This window comes from Python bivittatus, unplaced genomic scaffold (assembly GCF_059951505.1).
Source record: "Python bivittatus isolate LINGU-HERP-01145 unplaced genomic scaffold, Pbiv_v1 ctg000200_np1212, whole genome shotgun sequence".
Classification (NCBI taxonomy): domain Eukaryota; kingdom Metazoa; phylum Chordata; class Lepidosauria; order Squamata; family Pythonidae; genus Python; species Python bivittatus.
The window spans coordinates 267,811-283,922 of record NW_028277040.1 but is presented as its reverse complement, the minus strand read 5'-3'; the positions used below and the strand labels follow the sequence as shown (position 1 = coordinate 283,922).

The 16,112-nt window shown below is 35.7% G+C and overlaps 1 protein-coding gene across 7 annotated transcripts in view; it reads left to right on the top strand.

The window, feature by feature from the left end:
- The window catches only part of HDAC4 (histone deacetylase 4), a 204,736-nt gene that overhangs the window by 168,329 nt on the left and 20,295 nt on the right, over positions 1-16,112 (top strand). For all 7 annotated transcript variants that reach the window (XR_015795164.1, XM_088135538.1, XM_088135536.1 and 4 more), the window contains 5 exons: positions 623-678; positions 1,349-1,436; positions 8,223-8,342; positions 12,628-12,725; positions 14,805-14,923. Coding sequence is in view for 6 of the 7 variants with exons in the window: in XM_088135538.1 (XP_087991664.1) it covers positions 623-678; positions 1,349-1,436; positions 8,223-8,342; positions 12,628-12,725; positions 14,805-14,923 (481 nt within the window). In the remaining variant the exon portion in view is untranslated. The remainder of the gene's footprint in view (positions 1-622; positions 679-1,348; positions 1,437-8,222; positions 8,343-12,627; positions 12,726-14,804; positions 14,924-16,112) is intronic.

Sequence of the window (16,112 nt, the reverse complement as noted above, 5' to 3'; positions counted from 1 at the left end):
CCTCCCCCAGTGCTTCTCTAGTATCTTCCCCCAGTATCATTTTCACCATTTGCATAGCTTATGAACAGGCAAGTTTACCTCCTTCAGGCCCAATGAGGGGCCAATTCAGTTATGGCAGGGTTAGGCAGATCATGGGCCCCTGCCTTCATTTTCAGTCCCCAGAGTACCTCTAGCTCACACTGCTTGCATTTGCATCAAATTGTGGCTCTTCTTTTTATATGAAAAAGATGCAGAAACAAGTATTAAGGCTCCACATGCATCTATTTATCTATTATTATATGTCTGTCTATTCAGGGGTGTAAACACTTTTAATCTAATATATAATCAGTTTTAAAAAGTAAATACGAATAACATTAGTCCAGTTCAAAACACTTGGCTGATGGGGCAGATTCCGTTTCTGCAAGCCAAAAAAGGATGGCTAACACAACCATTATGGCAGCTTATTTCTTAACTTGGGATAAATGTCAGTATGGTTTCCTCCTCCTGAACCAACATCTGTCTAATATAAAAATAATACTTGTGAAACAATCCAGTAACTTTGCTACAGAGATTTTACATGCTTGAAATATATGTGGGCTTTTAGTGTCTAATCTTTTAAATTGTTTTTGCTTCCTTTTGATAGAATGGATTTGCTGTAGTTAGACCTCCTGGTCACCATGCAGAAGAAAGTACGCCTATGTGAGTATGCGATTGTACTTGGACTGGGAATTTTAACTTGGCTGGGCACTTTATTGGCTGCTAGCACTCTTTATGTGCTTCTCCAGAATAGTCTGTGAATGGGGGACCTATTTTTTTTAAGCATTTGGAGGGCTTGGGGTGGGATTAAGGGCAAAATGGGTGCCATAAGCCTTGCAGAAGTTTAAAGCCTCCATTCATCCCTTCAAAAATGCCAAAACATTTAGGCAATTTTCCAGTTGTTTTGGGGGATTAAGAGGCAAAATAAGACACCCATGAAAACCTAGCTTTGCCTTTCTGGAAGCATTTCTATGTTGACTTCTTAACTGCTGTGGCTCTTGGCTACTGAAAATAATATTTTTTAAAATGTGGCTGTCACCAAAAAATTGTGGATGAATCACAAGAATTGTGAGAGTGTTGTTGGGTTTTAAAACAATAATTTGCTATATTGACCAAAAGTGACTTGACTTGAATGTTGAAATTGTTTAATGTATAATGTATAATTGTATAATTTAATTAATGATCTGTTCAGGAAATAGATCAGTATATCTACATTTTGGAATAGTAACAAAACAAAATTGTAAAATTATTGTTACCCTTGGAAGACTTTTGAAGCTGGTGTTCAGAATTTCATATTTTTCACTTATAAATCTACTCTTCCATTTTCTTGTAGGGGTTTTTGCTATTTTAACTCTGTGGCCATTTCTGCCAAGCTTCTCCAGCAGAGATTGAATGTGAACAAAATCCTTATAGTGGACTGGGTGAGTGAACCAACATTTGTTTTAAATACACGTCCTTCAAGCTGAGCAAGGGTGGGCCCCCTGAGTCCCTTTTTTGTAGCTCCCAGCCCCATTTTCACAGACCCCATTTTCAGAATCCCACCAAGATACATGATATAGCCCCATTTTTTTGCATCATTTTCTTGCTCACAGTGATGTTACAAGTTACCCACCCCTGAAGAATAGGTACAAAATGCAAAACTGGCAAAATCTCAGTAAACTTTCAAAGAATACAGTAGAATTATTGATGCAAAGCTTCCAAGTACCAAACATGCCAGTTGTGGGGAATCAGAGGAGAGTTAAGCAACTATGTTTACTATTATGTTTTTGTTTAGTTAGATCAGAATTCTAATAGGATAACAGAGCTCAGCAGAGTTACATTTACACTGGAGAGTAGTTCCCTTTCAGTTACAAAGGCTTTATCCTTCAGTGAAAGTTAACTGCTGAAATAAAGGTGTACCTAAAGAAAGAAAAATCAATTTAAAATTTGTTGAAATAGTCAGCAAACTGGTGATGTCAAAAATAGTGAAAACATGATACAAAATGATGTAGTTTATGACATTTATACCTGCCCTCTGGTTCTCCACATGGGGTGGGCAGCACACCCATGGAGAAGTTGATGGGATTCTGGGTTGAGGCAATGGAGCACAATTCTGCCTCTTCACTGGTGCTAAGGTCTAGATTTTCTATGCCCAATCCACGAAGTGGCCTGTCTTGTTCCTTCTCCAGTGAGAGTGGCTTAGACCATGCGAGATAGATCAAGTATCAAGTCAAGCATTTGCTGAATGCAAAATCTTCAGAGGAATAGAACATTAGAGGGTTTTCCTCCTCCCCTAGGTCCTGTTAACAACAGATATCCCAAATAGTAATGACAGTCTTTGTCTGTATACTATATTTCTTGCAGACATTTTGTTACCAGTTAGGTAACGTCTTCAGTGCTAGAAGGGAATAGGGTTTGCTCTCATTGGCAGAAGATGGCATCAGAAGATGGCATCACACAAACCAACTAAAGCCCTCCAAAACATCTTAAGCAAACCAAAAGACCCAGTAGGCCAAGAAGAAAAACAGGAGTCATCTACAATGTGCAGTGTAAGGACTGTAACAGCCACTATGTAAGGACAGACAGGCAGAAGATTGGCAAAGCACATCCATGAACACCAACTAGCAGTCAAAAGACATGATGAAAACTCCTTAATCTCACAAGACAGGGACAGACTTAACCATAGTTTCAACTGGGAAATTGTCAGCATCTTCCTGGAAGCTTGGTATTCAGGCAAGTCAACTATCAACAGGCACATAGAGATAAACAACATTTATACACTATTCAAAAGAGACAATAAAAAGGAAACAAAAAGACCAGAACACCTCCTCGCCAGCAATCAACACCCAGATAAGCAGGGATTAACATCAGGCAAACAATCAAGCAGTTAAACAATACCCTAATCAAGGAATTAGCAACACAGACAATCAAGCAGTAAACAATAGCCTAATCTAGGAATTACCAAGAAAAAACAACTCCCCTGCCAACACTGACAGAACAAGCTACTATATATAAACAGAGAGCAAACCCCACTCCCTTCTAGCACTGAAGATATTACCTAGCCGGGTAACAAAATGTCTGCAAGAAAACAACCAAGCTCAGAGAACCTCAAGGACTCCACAGGGTCAGGTTCAGCTGGCACTGCACGCCTAGGAACTTGCCCAGCCGCACTTTAGTCAATTTCACCGCTCGAGCGCTAGCGCAGAAAGAGGAAATGCGAAACCGCAAGCTAATGAATGGGCCACCTGGCGCCACTTCACTAATCTGGAGCGGATGCGTTGTGTTAACGCCAGAGGGCCACGGGCGCTATGGACAAAGGAGAGAGCCACGGAATTGAGGAAGAGATCAGCGTGCGAGGGGATGCCCCCGGCTGTGCCCGGGACAGAAGCCCCAACGAAGGCAATGACCACGCCATAGGCAACAACAATCAAAGAAACAAGAGAACTGGGCTGAACCTGCCATTCCAGTGGAAGGGGGGGATTACAGGGGGCAACCTGCAATCTAATTTGTAATATGTAACCTAGCAACGGGGCCCGTGGGGGGATTGAGGCAACTATAAAGGAGTAATGTAAATGTACCAAGCCAGTCCTGGCTTTGGTTGTGACTGCTGCGTTACGCATGAGTAAACCTCTTTTGTGAACCACACGTGTCACGGGAGTTTCTCTGTCGAACGGGGCAAACCTTGCACACAGAACATTTATGTATTATCTTTGAGAAATCCTGCTGACTTGGTTATGTACCAGATGACTGGAAGTGGGCAAATGATAGGATAGGAAGATTCAGGGAACTGCAGGCCAATCAGTCTGACACTTTTATCAGACAAGACTCTACAGCAGATAGTAAGGTTTTTAAAAGCATCTGACTTCCTGGTTACTCTGCTGTATGAGCATATGGACAATATCCTACAAGTGGTGAAAGATGTAAAACTGAACACCCCTGGGTGTATGACTGGATGAAACAAAATCTTCAGTCCCACCATAAAGATGGCTGTTTTGGATTTGAGAAACATTCTCTTTCTCAACATTAACACATCAGGTATTTTCTTCTGGAAATATTCATATCTCTGGTTCTTATGCTGGATCCTTCTCTTAGTGATGATTCTTCCTAACTGTGGAGTTCTTGGTACTCTCTGAACTTGGTTGTTTGCTTGCAGACATTTTATTACCCAACTAGGTAACATCATCAGTTTTACCTACTTTGTCCATCAAACCTAAAAGAAAAGTCTCTAGTTTTGATTGTATGTTAATCTTTAGAATCTTCTATATACAAATATGTATCTCATTCCAAATTTTTTTTGCATTTTTACAAGTCCACCAAAGATGATAAAATGTCCCTTCATGTTGTTCACATTTCCAACATACATTCAAGGTGCCTTTATACATTTTAGATAATTTTTCTGGTGACAAATACTAATGATACATCATTTTGAAAAAAATCTGTTTTAAGTTATAACAAAAGGTAAACTTTCTGCCACATATTTTTCCATTGTACCAACTGTACATTTTAGCCCATTTTATCATATGCTCTTTCATCTTCTGTTTCAAATCTCAATAAAAGTTTGTACATCTTTGCAATAACATGTTCGTCATTAGTACATAATTCTACTTCAAACTCAGTCTTAGCATATTTAAAACCATAAACCTTTTTATCTATTTTAAATCTTTCTTGTAATTGAACATAAGAAAACCATTGACACACATATCCCTCTGCTAACAAGTCTTCTCTTGTTTTCAATTAAAATTGAAATCCCTTTGAGAGAGTTCCAATAGATCACTATAGGTTAGCCATTTACTTTTCATTTATCATTTCTTTTCTATACAATGTTTCTTGTGGAGAAACTTTTGGAGACAACCTAAGTTTATATCTGTTCCATATTCTCAAGATGGCACATCTAATAAAATGATTTTTAAAATCTGCATTAACTTTAACTTTATCATACCATAAATAGCCGTGCCACCTGAATCTTAAATCATCACCCTCTAGTTCCAGTAACCTTCTGTCTCTCAAAGTGATCTACCCTTTCATCCAAACCAAACAGCAAGCTGCAAAATAAACTTTCAAATTAGGAAGACCGAAACCTCCTCTCTCTTTAGCATCTTGTAGTACTTTATACTTCATTCTTGGTTTTTTACCTTGCCGCATATCTTTATTCCATTGCTTAAATGGAAGATCAGTTGTCATCACAGGTATTGTTTGAAACAGAAATAACATTCTAGGCAAAACATTCATTTTAATTACTAAAATTCTATCCAACAATGACACTTGTAATTTTTCCATCTTGACATACCTTTCTTAGTATCATTCCAGTCTTAACATAATTATTTTGAAATAATATACAATTACTATTTGTCAGGTGCACCCCAAGTACTTAACCTTCTTTTCCACCTTAAAACCAGTTTTATTCATCAACACTTCTTGTTCCTCTATCTTCATATTTTTTGTTAGCATTTTAGTCTTTTGTTTGTTAATTTTAAAACCTGCCAGTGCACCAAATTCTTTCAACTTTTTTATTAATTCTTCAATCCCCTTCAGTGGGTCCTCCAAAACCAATACCAAATTGTCCATAAAGGCTGTCAGCTTATATGTCTCTTTTTTCATTTGTATGCCCTTTATCCTCACATCACTCCTTATATCTTTATTCAAAACCTCCAAAACTAAAATAAACAGCAGGGGAGACAATGAACAACCTTGTCTTGTTCCCTTTTGAATCTCACATGGTTTAGTTAAATCTCTATTCATGATAATTTGTGCTTTCTGTGATGTATAAATCGATTTCACTCCTGTTGTAAAAGTCTCTCCAAAATTCATATCTTCCAAAATTTTAAACATAAAAGATCAATTTAAGTTGGCAAAAGCTTTCTCTGCAACCAAAAAGATTAATGCAGCTTGTTTTTCATTATGTTGTTCTAAATATTCAATTATATTCCACACTGTCCTAACATTGTCCTTTAAATTGTCTTTTGGGTAAAAAAAATCACATTGATTTTCATAAATAAATTCTTGTAATATAACTTTGAGCCTCTCTGCTAAAATCGTAAAAAATTTATCATCATTATTCAATAATGATATTCGTCTATAATTTTTTGTTAAAGTCAAATCCTGTCCCTCTTTAGGTAATAGTGTTATATTGGCCTCCTTCCAAGATTCTGGCATTCCACCTTCCACCAGTATAAAGTTCATTATAGCTTGGAGGAGTTGTAAAATTTCATCCTCAAAACTTTTATAATATGACCAGGGAGCCCATCTGGTCCTGGGTGCTCTACTTGGTTTTATCTTTTTAATAGCCTCCGACACTTCCATTACAGTAATAGGTCCATTTATAATCTGCCTTTGCTTGCCCATAAGTTTTGGCAGGTTTTGTTTTTTTAAATATTCATCTATTTTTTCCAAAGAGAAGTCCTATTTTATATATATATATATAAATTGAATAATATTGGTGGAAAATTCTTTGCATAGTCTCAGTATTCATTATTTCCATATTCCCTTCTCAAAGTTTTGTAATCACCTTTTTTCCTTTCTCCTTTCTTAATTTATATGCCAACCATCTGCACCATTTATTTGCAAATTCAAAATTCTTTTGTTTGACATAATTCATCTTTTTTCCAATTCTCATACTGTTAACTTGGATAGTTGTTGCAAAAATTTGATTAATTTTAAAATACTTGACTTTGTTGGTGTTAACTTGAATTCATCCTTTTTTTCTTTATCTCCTCCAAGAGGGTTTGCATTTTCTCTTGATTCCTCTTTTTGCACTCAATATTATGCTGTATAAAATATCCTCTCACGAAAGCCTTACTTGCGTCCCAAACCATTGTCAAGTTGGTACCTTTATTTAGATTACTCTCAAAAAAATCCATTAATTTTTTTTTACAGTCTTCCGCTATCTCTTCCTTTTGTAACAACATTTCATTTAATCTCCATCTAAATGAAGTAGATTTTCTTTTGAAGGTCCAGCTCACTGGATTATGATCAGAGAAAGTCTTTGGTAGAATTTTCACTTTGAGGTATTAGCAGCCAAAGTCTGCTGAAATCCAGATCATATCTATCCTTGAAAAAGATCTGTGTCTTTCTGAAAAATAAGTATATTCTTTAGAAGTCCCATTTTTCTATCTCCATGTATTTATTAAGGCAAAAGTGTCCATCAAATCAAAAGAAGTTTTAGGGAATTTGCCTTGGTTCTTTTTAACTCCCTTCACAGAGGTTTCATCCAATTGTGGGCATACCACTCCGTTCCAATCTCCCATCAGACACCAATTTTCGTAAGAAAAATTCATCAGTTTGTCCATAAGTCCTTTAAAAATTTTTCCTTTATCTTCATTTGGAGCATATAATCCCAAAATTAATGTTTTAATTCCCTATATTTCAACTTTTACTCCAACAAATCTACCATCTTTATCAGCTAATATTAATTTTGGTTTTAATTGTGGCATAACATATAACACAACACCATTAATTTTTTTGAGCCTGTTGAAATAAATGATATGCTCATCTTCTTCTATTTGCACCTCATCCAAATCTCCTTTAATTTTTTCCCAAAAACACTTTAGCTTTGTGGACTGAATTCAAATGGAATCTTTTTGTTGGAAAGTGAAAACCACTCCCTCCATTTTATCCCAGTGAAACATAATCTTCTTCTGTTTCAATACCTCCGTTAAAAAAAGTATTCCTTTCTCTTACGTAAGATTCTAACCAGAATTTCTTTTAATATAATTATATCCACATTGTCCACCTTCAGTTTGGTTTGGAAATGTGTTTGCAAAACTTGATCTTTACAGAGTGTACTAGTACATCTCTTGGAACATGTCTTATTGCTGTGTAGCATGAATTAACCCTTTACACTTTGCCTATCTCCTGTTTTTTCTTCTTCCCAGTTTAGAAATTCTGTCAGCACTTGAATTATCCTTCTAATATCTTCCCCTGCAACTTCAGGAATAGCTCTGAATCTCAGACAGAATTCCTTTTCCCTTAATTCCAACAATGCCATATTGTCCAATCCTTTCTGTTACACTTTAAAACAACTGTAGCTTTGCTGTGGGAAACGTATGGCTGATTTAAAATGTAATAGAGAGGAGATATGCTTGCCTACTAGTATATTCTGAGATCAGATCCAAAGCATACCATGTTACGTACAGTTGTGCTATTTACCTGCATAGCTTATCCATCCTCTGTACAGTAGAGAGCCACTTGTAAGTAATACTTCTGATATATTGCAATGTCTATCATTTAAGGATGTACATCATGGAAATGGTACCCAGCAAGCTTTCTACAGTGATCCCAATGTCCTTTATATTTCACTACATCGCTATGATGATGGAAACTTCTTCCCTGGCAGTGGAGCCCCTGATGAGGTAATAATACTGATAAATATGTTTTTTTCAGATTTTTGATAATACTGTCCTGCAACTTAGAAGTCAAGTGATAAAATGCTGGGTCTTTATTGAAAAAGAGAATCTGATTTCTGCCATTTTCAGAAGTAAATGTTTTAGCTTTTAATTCTCTATAATTATTTAGCCCTACCCCTCAAATCCATAACAGCTAAATATAACTGTAATAACATAAGTTACTAATGTTTTGAACTTTGATATATATATAATATAATATAATATAATATAATATAATATAATATAATATATAACAAAACAAAACAGGAGAGCCAGTTTGGTGTAGTGGTTAAGGCATCAGGCTAGAAACTGGGAAAATGTGAGTTCTAGTCCTGCCTTAGGCACAAAGCCAGCTGGGTGACCTTGGGTCGGTCCCTCTCTCTCAGCCCTAGGAAGGAGGCAAGAGCAAACCACTTCCGAAAATCTTGCCAACAAAACTGCAGGGACTAGTCCAGGCAGTCACCAGGAATCAAAAACTGACTCGCATGCAAGCATGCATAAGTAAATAAATAAATTAGATTTTTTAATCCCTGATTGGCATGTTATTGTTTATCATACCAGCGGAGGATTCTCCCAGCACTGACTAAAAGGCATGCATAAATAAATAGTAGATGTTTAAATATCTGCTTGTCATGTTGTTGTTTATCATACCAGTGGAGGATTCTTCCAGCCCAAATAATATTTTTCTTAAGTTTAGAAGAGGGGAGTTCTCACAGTGACACTTCTGATTTATATTATTGTTTGTTACTGTGAATGATGAATTGATTAATACTCCAGTCTGTGTAAAGGTGATTTTGCAGTTTAAAAATAGAAAATATGCATATTCCTTTGACCTATTCCTTTTTTTTATAGTAATTTTATTAAAAATTAAAATTGCAACAATAAAGACTAATACAAGCTAAAAAAAAAAGAATAAAAAGAAAAATAGAAGGTACAGAAAAGAAAAATATAGAGAAAAAAGAAAAATATAGTAAAGAAAAAGAAAAGAAATATAGTAGTCCCTGGGTTAAGAATGCTTGGTTTATGGACGACCCATAGTTAAGAAAGGAGCCTATTGTAGCAAAATTCAAGTTAAATACACAATGATTCGAGTTAAATACACAGTGATTCAAATTTACACAATACTACTTATACAGTATTAAACAATAATACTGTTCTGGCTTACATACAAATTCTAGTTAAGGGCAGACCTTGGTAACAGAACTCATTCTTAAACTGGGACTACCTGTATATAAAGAAATGACTTCCCCATTCATCACAACAAGTATAAACAATTTTAGTAACTTATCACCTTCTCTTAAATACAAAATACAATACATTATATCTTCTTCTCATATCCCATCTATAAATAAATCCTTAAAGCCTCGTCTTTAGTCCATGAAGAGTTACTAGAGATAACAACCTATTTTAATCTTGATCAAATAAACCAAATTTATATTCTTTTACTTTTAACGATCTTTAGGCCCTTCAAATAATGTCGTAGAACTTGATTTCTTTTCGTTTTTTCTTTATCCCTTCTCACAAAATTCTTCAAAGGTTTAACAAGCCTCTTTTGTAAATCCAACATAGGAAAATTATCAAGGTTACTCTCTTGGTTTGTTATTTGTATATCCCTTCTAATTATTAAGACATCAGCTGGTTTCTTTTGTATGTCCAGTGTAATATCTTTTTCCATGTCATTTTTATAGCCTATCATTTTTAAATCCACTTTCAGATCAGTCTCAATCTTGTCAGGTAAAACTTGTTCCTCTTTCCACAGAAAGGATTCTTATAATTAATTCCAAAATCTTATTTCAAATCCATCTGGACAGTTAATCTGTTTGTAACTTTCCAAAATCAAAGTTCTAATCACCTTTTTGCTGTTTGTTCAAAAAAATATTTTTTAAGTCCTTAAACTTGTATTTAAGACTTCTTTCACTAAGGATTGAAGGAAACTCACCCAGTGTTTTCAGACTTGTCTATCCAAAGGTTCAAATAATTGAAATAACTGAAAAGCAGTTAACAAGCAACTTTAGAAAAGGAAGTATGCAAACCCAGTGTCCTTTTAAAAGTGCCGACTGTGGTTTGAACAATTTGGCTCTTCCCTTGTCTCCCAGAACTGTAAACCTACCAGAGACTGCTGTCTTGCAGTCTCTGCATGAGAGCAACTGTCTGGAGCACTTGTGGGCGATCTCAAGTCCTCTCCTTGTCTGGAGAGGAATAACGAAGAGCCTCTTCATTCCACTGCGGTCATCAGCTCCACTTTTTGTGAAGCTGTCTTCAGTTCACCATTTCTTCCCTGGAAGTCTCCTTTGACCTATTCCAGCTTTCTTCAGATTTGTACCATTCAGGTGCTTTGGTCTGGAACTGTTGCTTTCTAGTCAGCATAGGAATTTCCCATACCCAATTGGGAAAAGCTGTCCTGTCCTGTCTCTGCTCATTTACTGAGTAAATGCAGCAAAGATCAATATCCCTCTTGCAAGCATATTATGACATGGGGTCATCCATTGAAATAACTTGTGGGGAAAGTCAGGACTCATATTTTTTTAAACAACATTTAATTTACATAATTAATGAATAGTTCAGCCATAGAATTCATTGTCCTTCCCTGTGGCAGTGGCCCTGACTTGGATTTTTTATAAACAAATTCATGGGTACTAGTTTGAATGGGTATCTATTTTCTCTGTAATTAAAAGCCTAGGATCTTAGATGCTAGAGATCGCAGGTTACTTTTGTGCTTTGTAAGTTTCCCAAATGTCCCTGATTGGCAGTTGTATGATATACAGTGTTGGATTAAGATGGACTTTTGGCCCGACGCAACTGTCATGTTATTATATTGTCAATTATATAATATAAATTATAATTTAATATTATACTGCTCTCATACCAGGAAAACTAACTGTGCTACAGCATATAGAATAATTATTTAAAATACATTGTCCTATAAACTTAAAGCTTTTCAAAAAAAAATCCTTGAGTACATGCTTTCACTGAACAAGGTCACAAGAAATGAAAAATTACAGATAAAATCAGGAGCACTTTGAGTGATTACAGATATCTATGCTTCCAGCTATTGCAGTGATAATCCATTTCTGCTAGTCTTATCTGTAGTCTTGGTATTGATGAGTTAAGTTATCCCATATAAATGGAACATAGACTGTCTTGCTTTCCAAAGTCTGTTGATTCTGCATGTATATGAGTCTCCACAAGGAGATACGGATGCTGTTTGTTTTTCATGAGAATTGTACACCCACCTAGGTCAAGTTTTATTTTGTAAAGAGGGCAGAAAGTAGGAAATGTAAAGGTCCATGAGGAGCAATTACATTTGTATTATTTATTTGAAAACTTATAGTGTCCATTTCCTTTATGATTCTAAGAAGCTTACAGGAATATAATATGAGCTATCAAAACGTGGATTGTGACCTTCTGAGCGGTCATGGGCAAATTAGAGGGAACTCACCTTTTTTTTTTTTTTAACTGATCACACTAGTTCAGGCAAAGGAGAGCACTATCCAAATTTGCTTCAGTGGCTTGCTCAAGTGAAACAGAGCACAACCAGGATCTAACTTTGAGAAATAGTGAGACCTATTTGTCAAAATGTTAGACTATCTGTCAAAACCATCCACCAATCACAGTAAGTTTATTGACTTGTTGTTTTATTTATTATTTGGGAGTAGTCACACGGATTCACTTAACATTTTATGGGGTTGTGATATTGCAAATTTTGAGAACTCCTATATTAGAAAATTAATTAAAATGATTATTTAAAGATACAATGAATAAAACAGAAAAGGTACAATGAAAGAATTTAAAAGGCGTTGGTAAGTAAGTATCCTTCAAATCTGACTTTAGTTTTTGTCATGCTACCCACCCACTTGTTGTCCTGGTCCCACATACATTTTGGAGTGTGGCTTTTGCCCTACCATTTTAGACACTTCTGCTTTAAAATTGCAACATGAAAAGAATGTTCTAACTGCTATTCTATGAACAATTACATTTTTAAAAAATGAAGTTAATAGGGTCTTATTATTAAATCATGTCTAGGATAGTGTCATTAATGTAGTTAAAAGTTAAGATTGTAACTTTACGTTCCATTTACACTGTGGTTAAAGTTTCTGCATCAAGTTTGTATTTTTTTTATATTAAATGAAAATATGAAATAGGAGAGCCATTAAATGATTTGAAGTGCTGCTAAGCAAATAATCTTATAGTTATTAATATTTCCTAGATATATAACCTGTCCCATTCTTTTTCTTGATTCTCCCTTTCTTAGGTTGGCATAGGATTGGGTGTTGGTTTCAATGTAAATATAGCGTTTACTGGTGGTCTTAATCCACCAATGGGAGACCCAGAATACTTGACTGCTTTCAGGTAATTCTTAAATTATACTTTTTTCTTAGATTGTTGGGTCATTAGGAATATCTGTATGTTAACAAACCACACTATTCAGATTTGAACACTCACCTTTCTGAAAAATGAAATACATTGCTTAAAGGCAGTACAGCTCTTACTGTACAAAATCTGGTATGATTTGCTCCTCTATATAATTTTTTGCTTTATGATATATTTCTCAGATGTGATATTGCTTCATGTTATCTACGTTAATAGTGCCAGTAATCACCATTGATTTAATTAAGTGTAAGAACATTGTTTTTAGTACATCTTAACTGATGTACTGAACAACTACTTAAATATAAAACTGACTTGTTAATATGTATTTATACTGGTTCCATTTTTGATATATGTTCCTTACATAATTTTGTAAGTTTTGATGAGTAAGTCTCATTACTCCCTATTTCAATAAATTCAAGCCACAGAGACATCCTTTATTTACAAAATCTACAAGCAAATTAAGGAAAATAATTGCTGGAATCACTGTTCTTGGTAAAATTATCCTAAGTGTCCATTTCAAGTAATTTCAAAAGGAAAATGCAATACACAGCACAGCCTGGAACGGCCTAACTTTTTTCTCTGAGGACCCCTTCCTACTTTTAAAAATTATGGAGGATCCAAAACAGCTTTTGTTTGTATGGGTTATATTTATCAATATTTACTGTATTAAAAATTAAAATTGACGTATTTGCTGCCATATTGCTTCTCATGATTGTTTGATGTGATTTTAATATTGTATTGTTTTTTAATGTAGGCTGGCAAATAATTTTGATTTCGAGGAACCCTGAGAGGGTTTTGGGGGATTCCCAGGGGTCCTAGGACTGCACTTTTAAGAAACACAGACGTAAAAGAAAACATATGTTTTCTTTTTTTAGCAGTAATTTTTATTTTTAATTTAGTTGTTTTAATTTTAATTTAATTAAATTAAATAAAATTTAGTTTATTTTAAATTTAGTAATTTAGTTGTAGTTTAGCTGTAATTCTAAACAAAAAGCAGCCAAGACTCCATGAGTCAGGTAGACAGCACAATCCAGATGTTTTTTACATAGAGATTTATTTTCCAAAAGACTATTCTAAAGATACTGAGATAGGCAGCTTGTTTTTTGTTGAAGGGTTAAAAGGGCCCCATTTCAAAAATATCTATCCTGCACATATCCCCCATATTTCCTGAATTCCAAATGGCATGGGAAACATATGTAGACAGGAAGTCTCTCCATTGGAGAAGTTCATTCACTTGATGAGCAACAGAAATAACAAGCTGCAATGAGGGGTAAGAGCTAGTATATTTATTCTCCTTTTCTCCCAACATTCATTGTATTCTAAAGCAGAACATTTGAATTGGGCTAGGCATCCACACCCAAATCTCTTTTTGTGCTCCCCCCCGAAGATCTTTCAAATACAATTGCTGAAAACTGGCAACAGAGTTCCCTACCATGTTGAGGTGGAAAACATGCCAAAGTTGTCCAAAATAGGCTCAGTGTAATATTAAGAACAAAAAACCCACAAAGCCCAGGATCATTATCTTATTATCTGTAGCCAGTGCACTTCCAAAAAATGGTAAATACAACCAATAGGGGCTAGAGAGTACTGCATATTTGTCCGTTAACATCAGTGTTCCACATCCTTGAGTTCACCATTGATACTTACTGTCAGGCTCTGTTTCTTGGTGATTTCAGTCAGGACAGGCAAACTCAGATGTATCTGGTTAGCATTATATGTGATCCACAAGACTTCATGCATCCAATGTAATTATATCTTTTTATTTCATTGTTTTCTGTGCAACTATTCATAAATTTGTAGACCAATCTACATTTTTGCTATAGGCATAAAGGAAAATGGTAAAGCTCCAGAAGTTCTGTTTTACAATATGAGCTACAGTCTTTGTTTTAGCTATAGCATCTTCTCTAGTCCTTTTCTGATTCCCTTGTTTGGTTCTTATTTGTGTCGAAAATGCCAGTGAAGAAGAGAATCAAATTGTTCAGTATCCAGGCAAGGTGCAGTAATTTGTTTTCTGCCTTTCTTTTTTTCCTTTTTGGGGTTGGGCTGTTCATGATGCAGAACAATAGTAATGCCTATTGCTCATGAGTTTGCTCCAGATGTTGTACTGGTGTCATCAGGTTTTGATGCAGTAGAAGGTCATCCTGCACCACTCGGGGGATACAATCTATCAGCAAAATGTAAGTTCTTTTAGGCATTTAAATTTCACATATATTTATTTATATACTTGCATTTAGGATCTATTTTGGTTTTAAATTTAATAATCACTTAGCTCTTTTCACTCTTTATGGATTTTGAAGTGATATCAGGAAAGACAAAAATGGTGCAGGCAAAATTATGGTGCTTAGCAACCATAATTGGGACTGGTAGCTCTGTCACTAAGCAAAGCAGTTGCTAAATGGGAAATCATGTGACCGCAATTATGCTTTCCTTTTCCCTACTCCCCCGCCCTTTGGAATGCTAACCCCAACTCTAGGATAATTAGCAAGAAGGGAATTAATATTTGTAATTACATTCATTGTTGAGGAAGGGATTACAAGAGAGTAAGCAGACACACAGTGGGGAATACACTTCAGAAGCAATGCCCTGTGCTAACAGCCATGAATGCGCTACACAAACAGCCCAGTATATTCCCCATTGTGTGCCGGCTTACTCTCTTGTAATCCCTTCGTCTCTGATCTCTCTTCTCTGAGGGGAGCAGGAAATGGGTCAGGCATAGGAGAGATTGCCTACAGAAATCACTGTTTTTTTCTTTCCCCCTCCCCTCACAGATTGGAGAGATTGGAGAGGAAGGGATTACAAGAGAGTAAGCAGGCACAGAATGGGGAATACACCAGGCTGCTTGCGTAGCACGTTCATGGCTGCCGGCACCAGGGCATTGCTTTCGATGTACATGTGTAAACATGTAATTAAAATTAACACAGCAAACTCAGAAGTAAAGTCAGCATTGGGCTGTGAGTTTTGAAAAATAGGTTTGTTTTGCTTCTTCTCCAAGCTGAAAGGAAATCGGTTCTCACACCTTCCTTGGGAAATCACTCGCTGACCATAAGGTAAAAGAAAAGGACTGCTCTCCTTGCAGCTATCTAAAATCTTTTTAGAGGAAATTCAGAGTAGACTCTCCTTAGGGGAATCATCCAGAAACAACATGCAGTATCTCAGATGGGCAAATCTCATTTCTGTAGAATTTGAATGGCCAAAAAGAGAGTTTGAAATGAGCTGAAAAATTAATTAGAAGATGGACTGGGTGCTTTTCAAACTTGTTAGCAAATGTGCAATTGCGTCCTCCAAAACATAGAATTCCTTCAGTGATAATCCTAACAGGAGCATATTATAGTAGTTGATTCTAGAGCTCTAAAGTCACAGATAGGA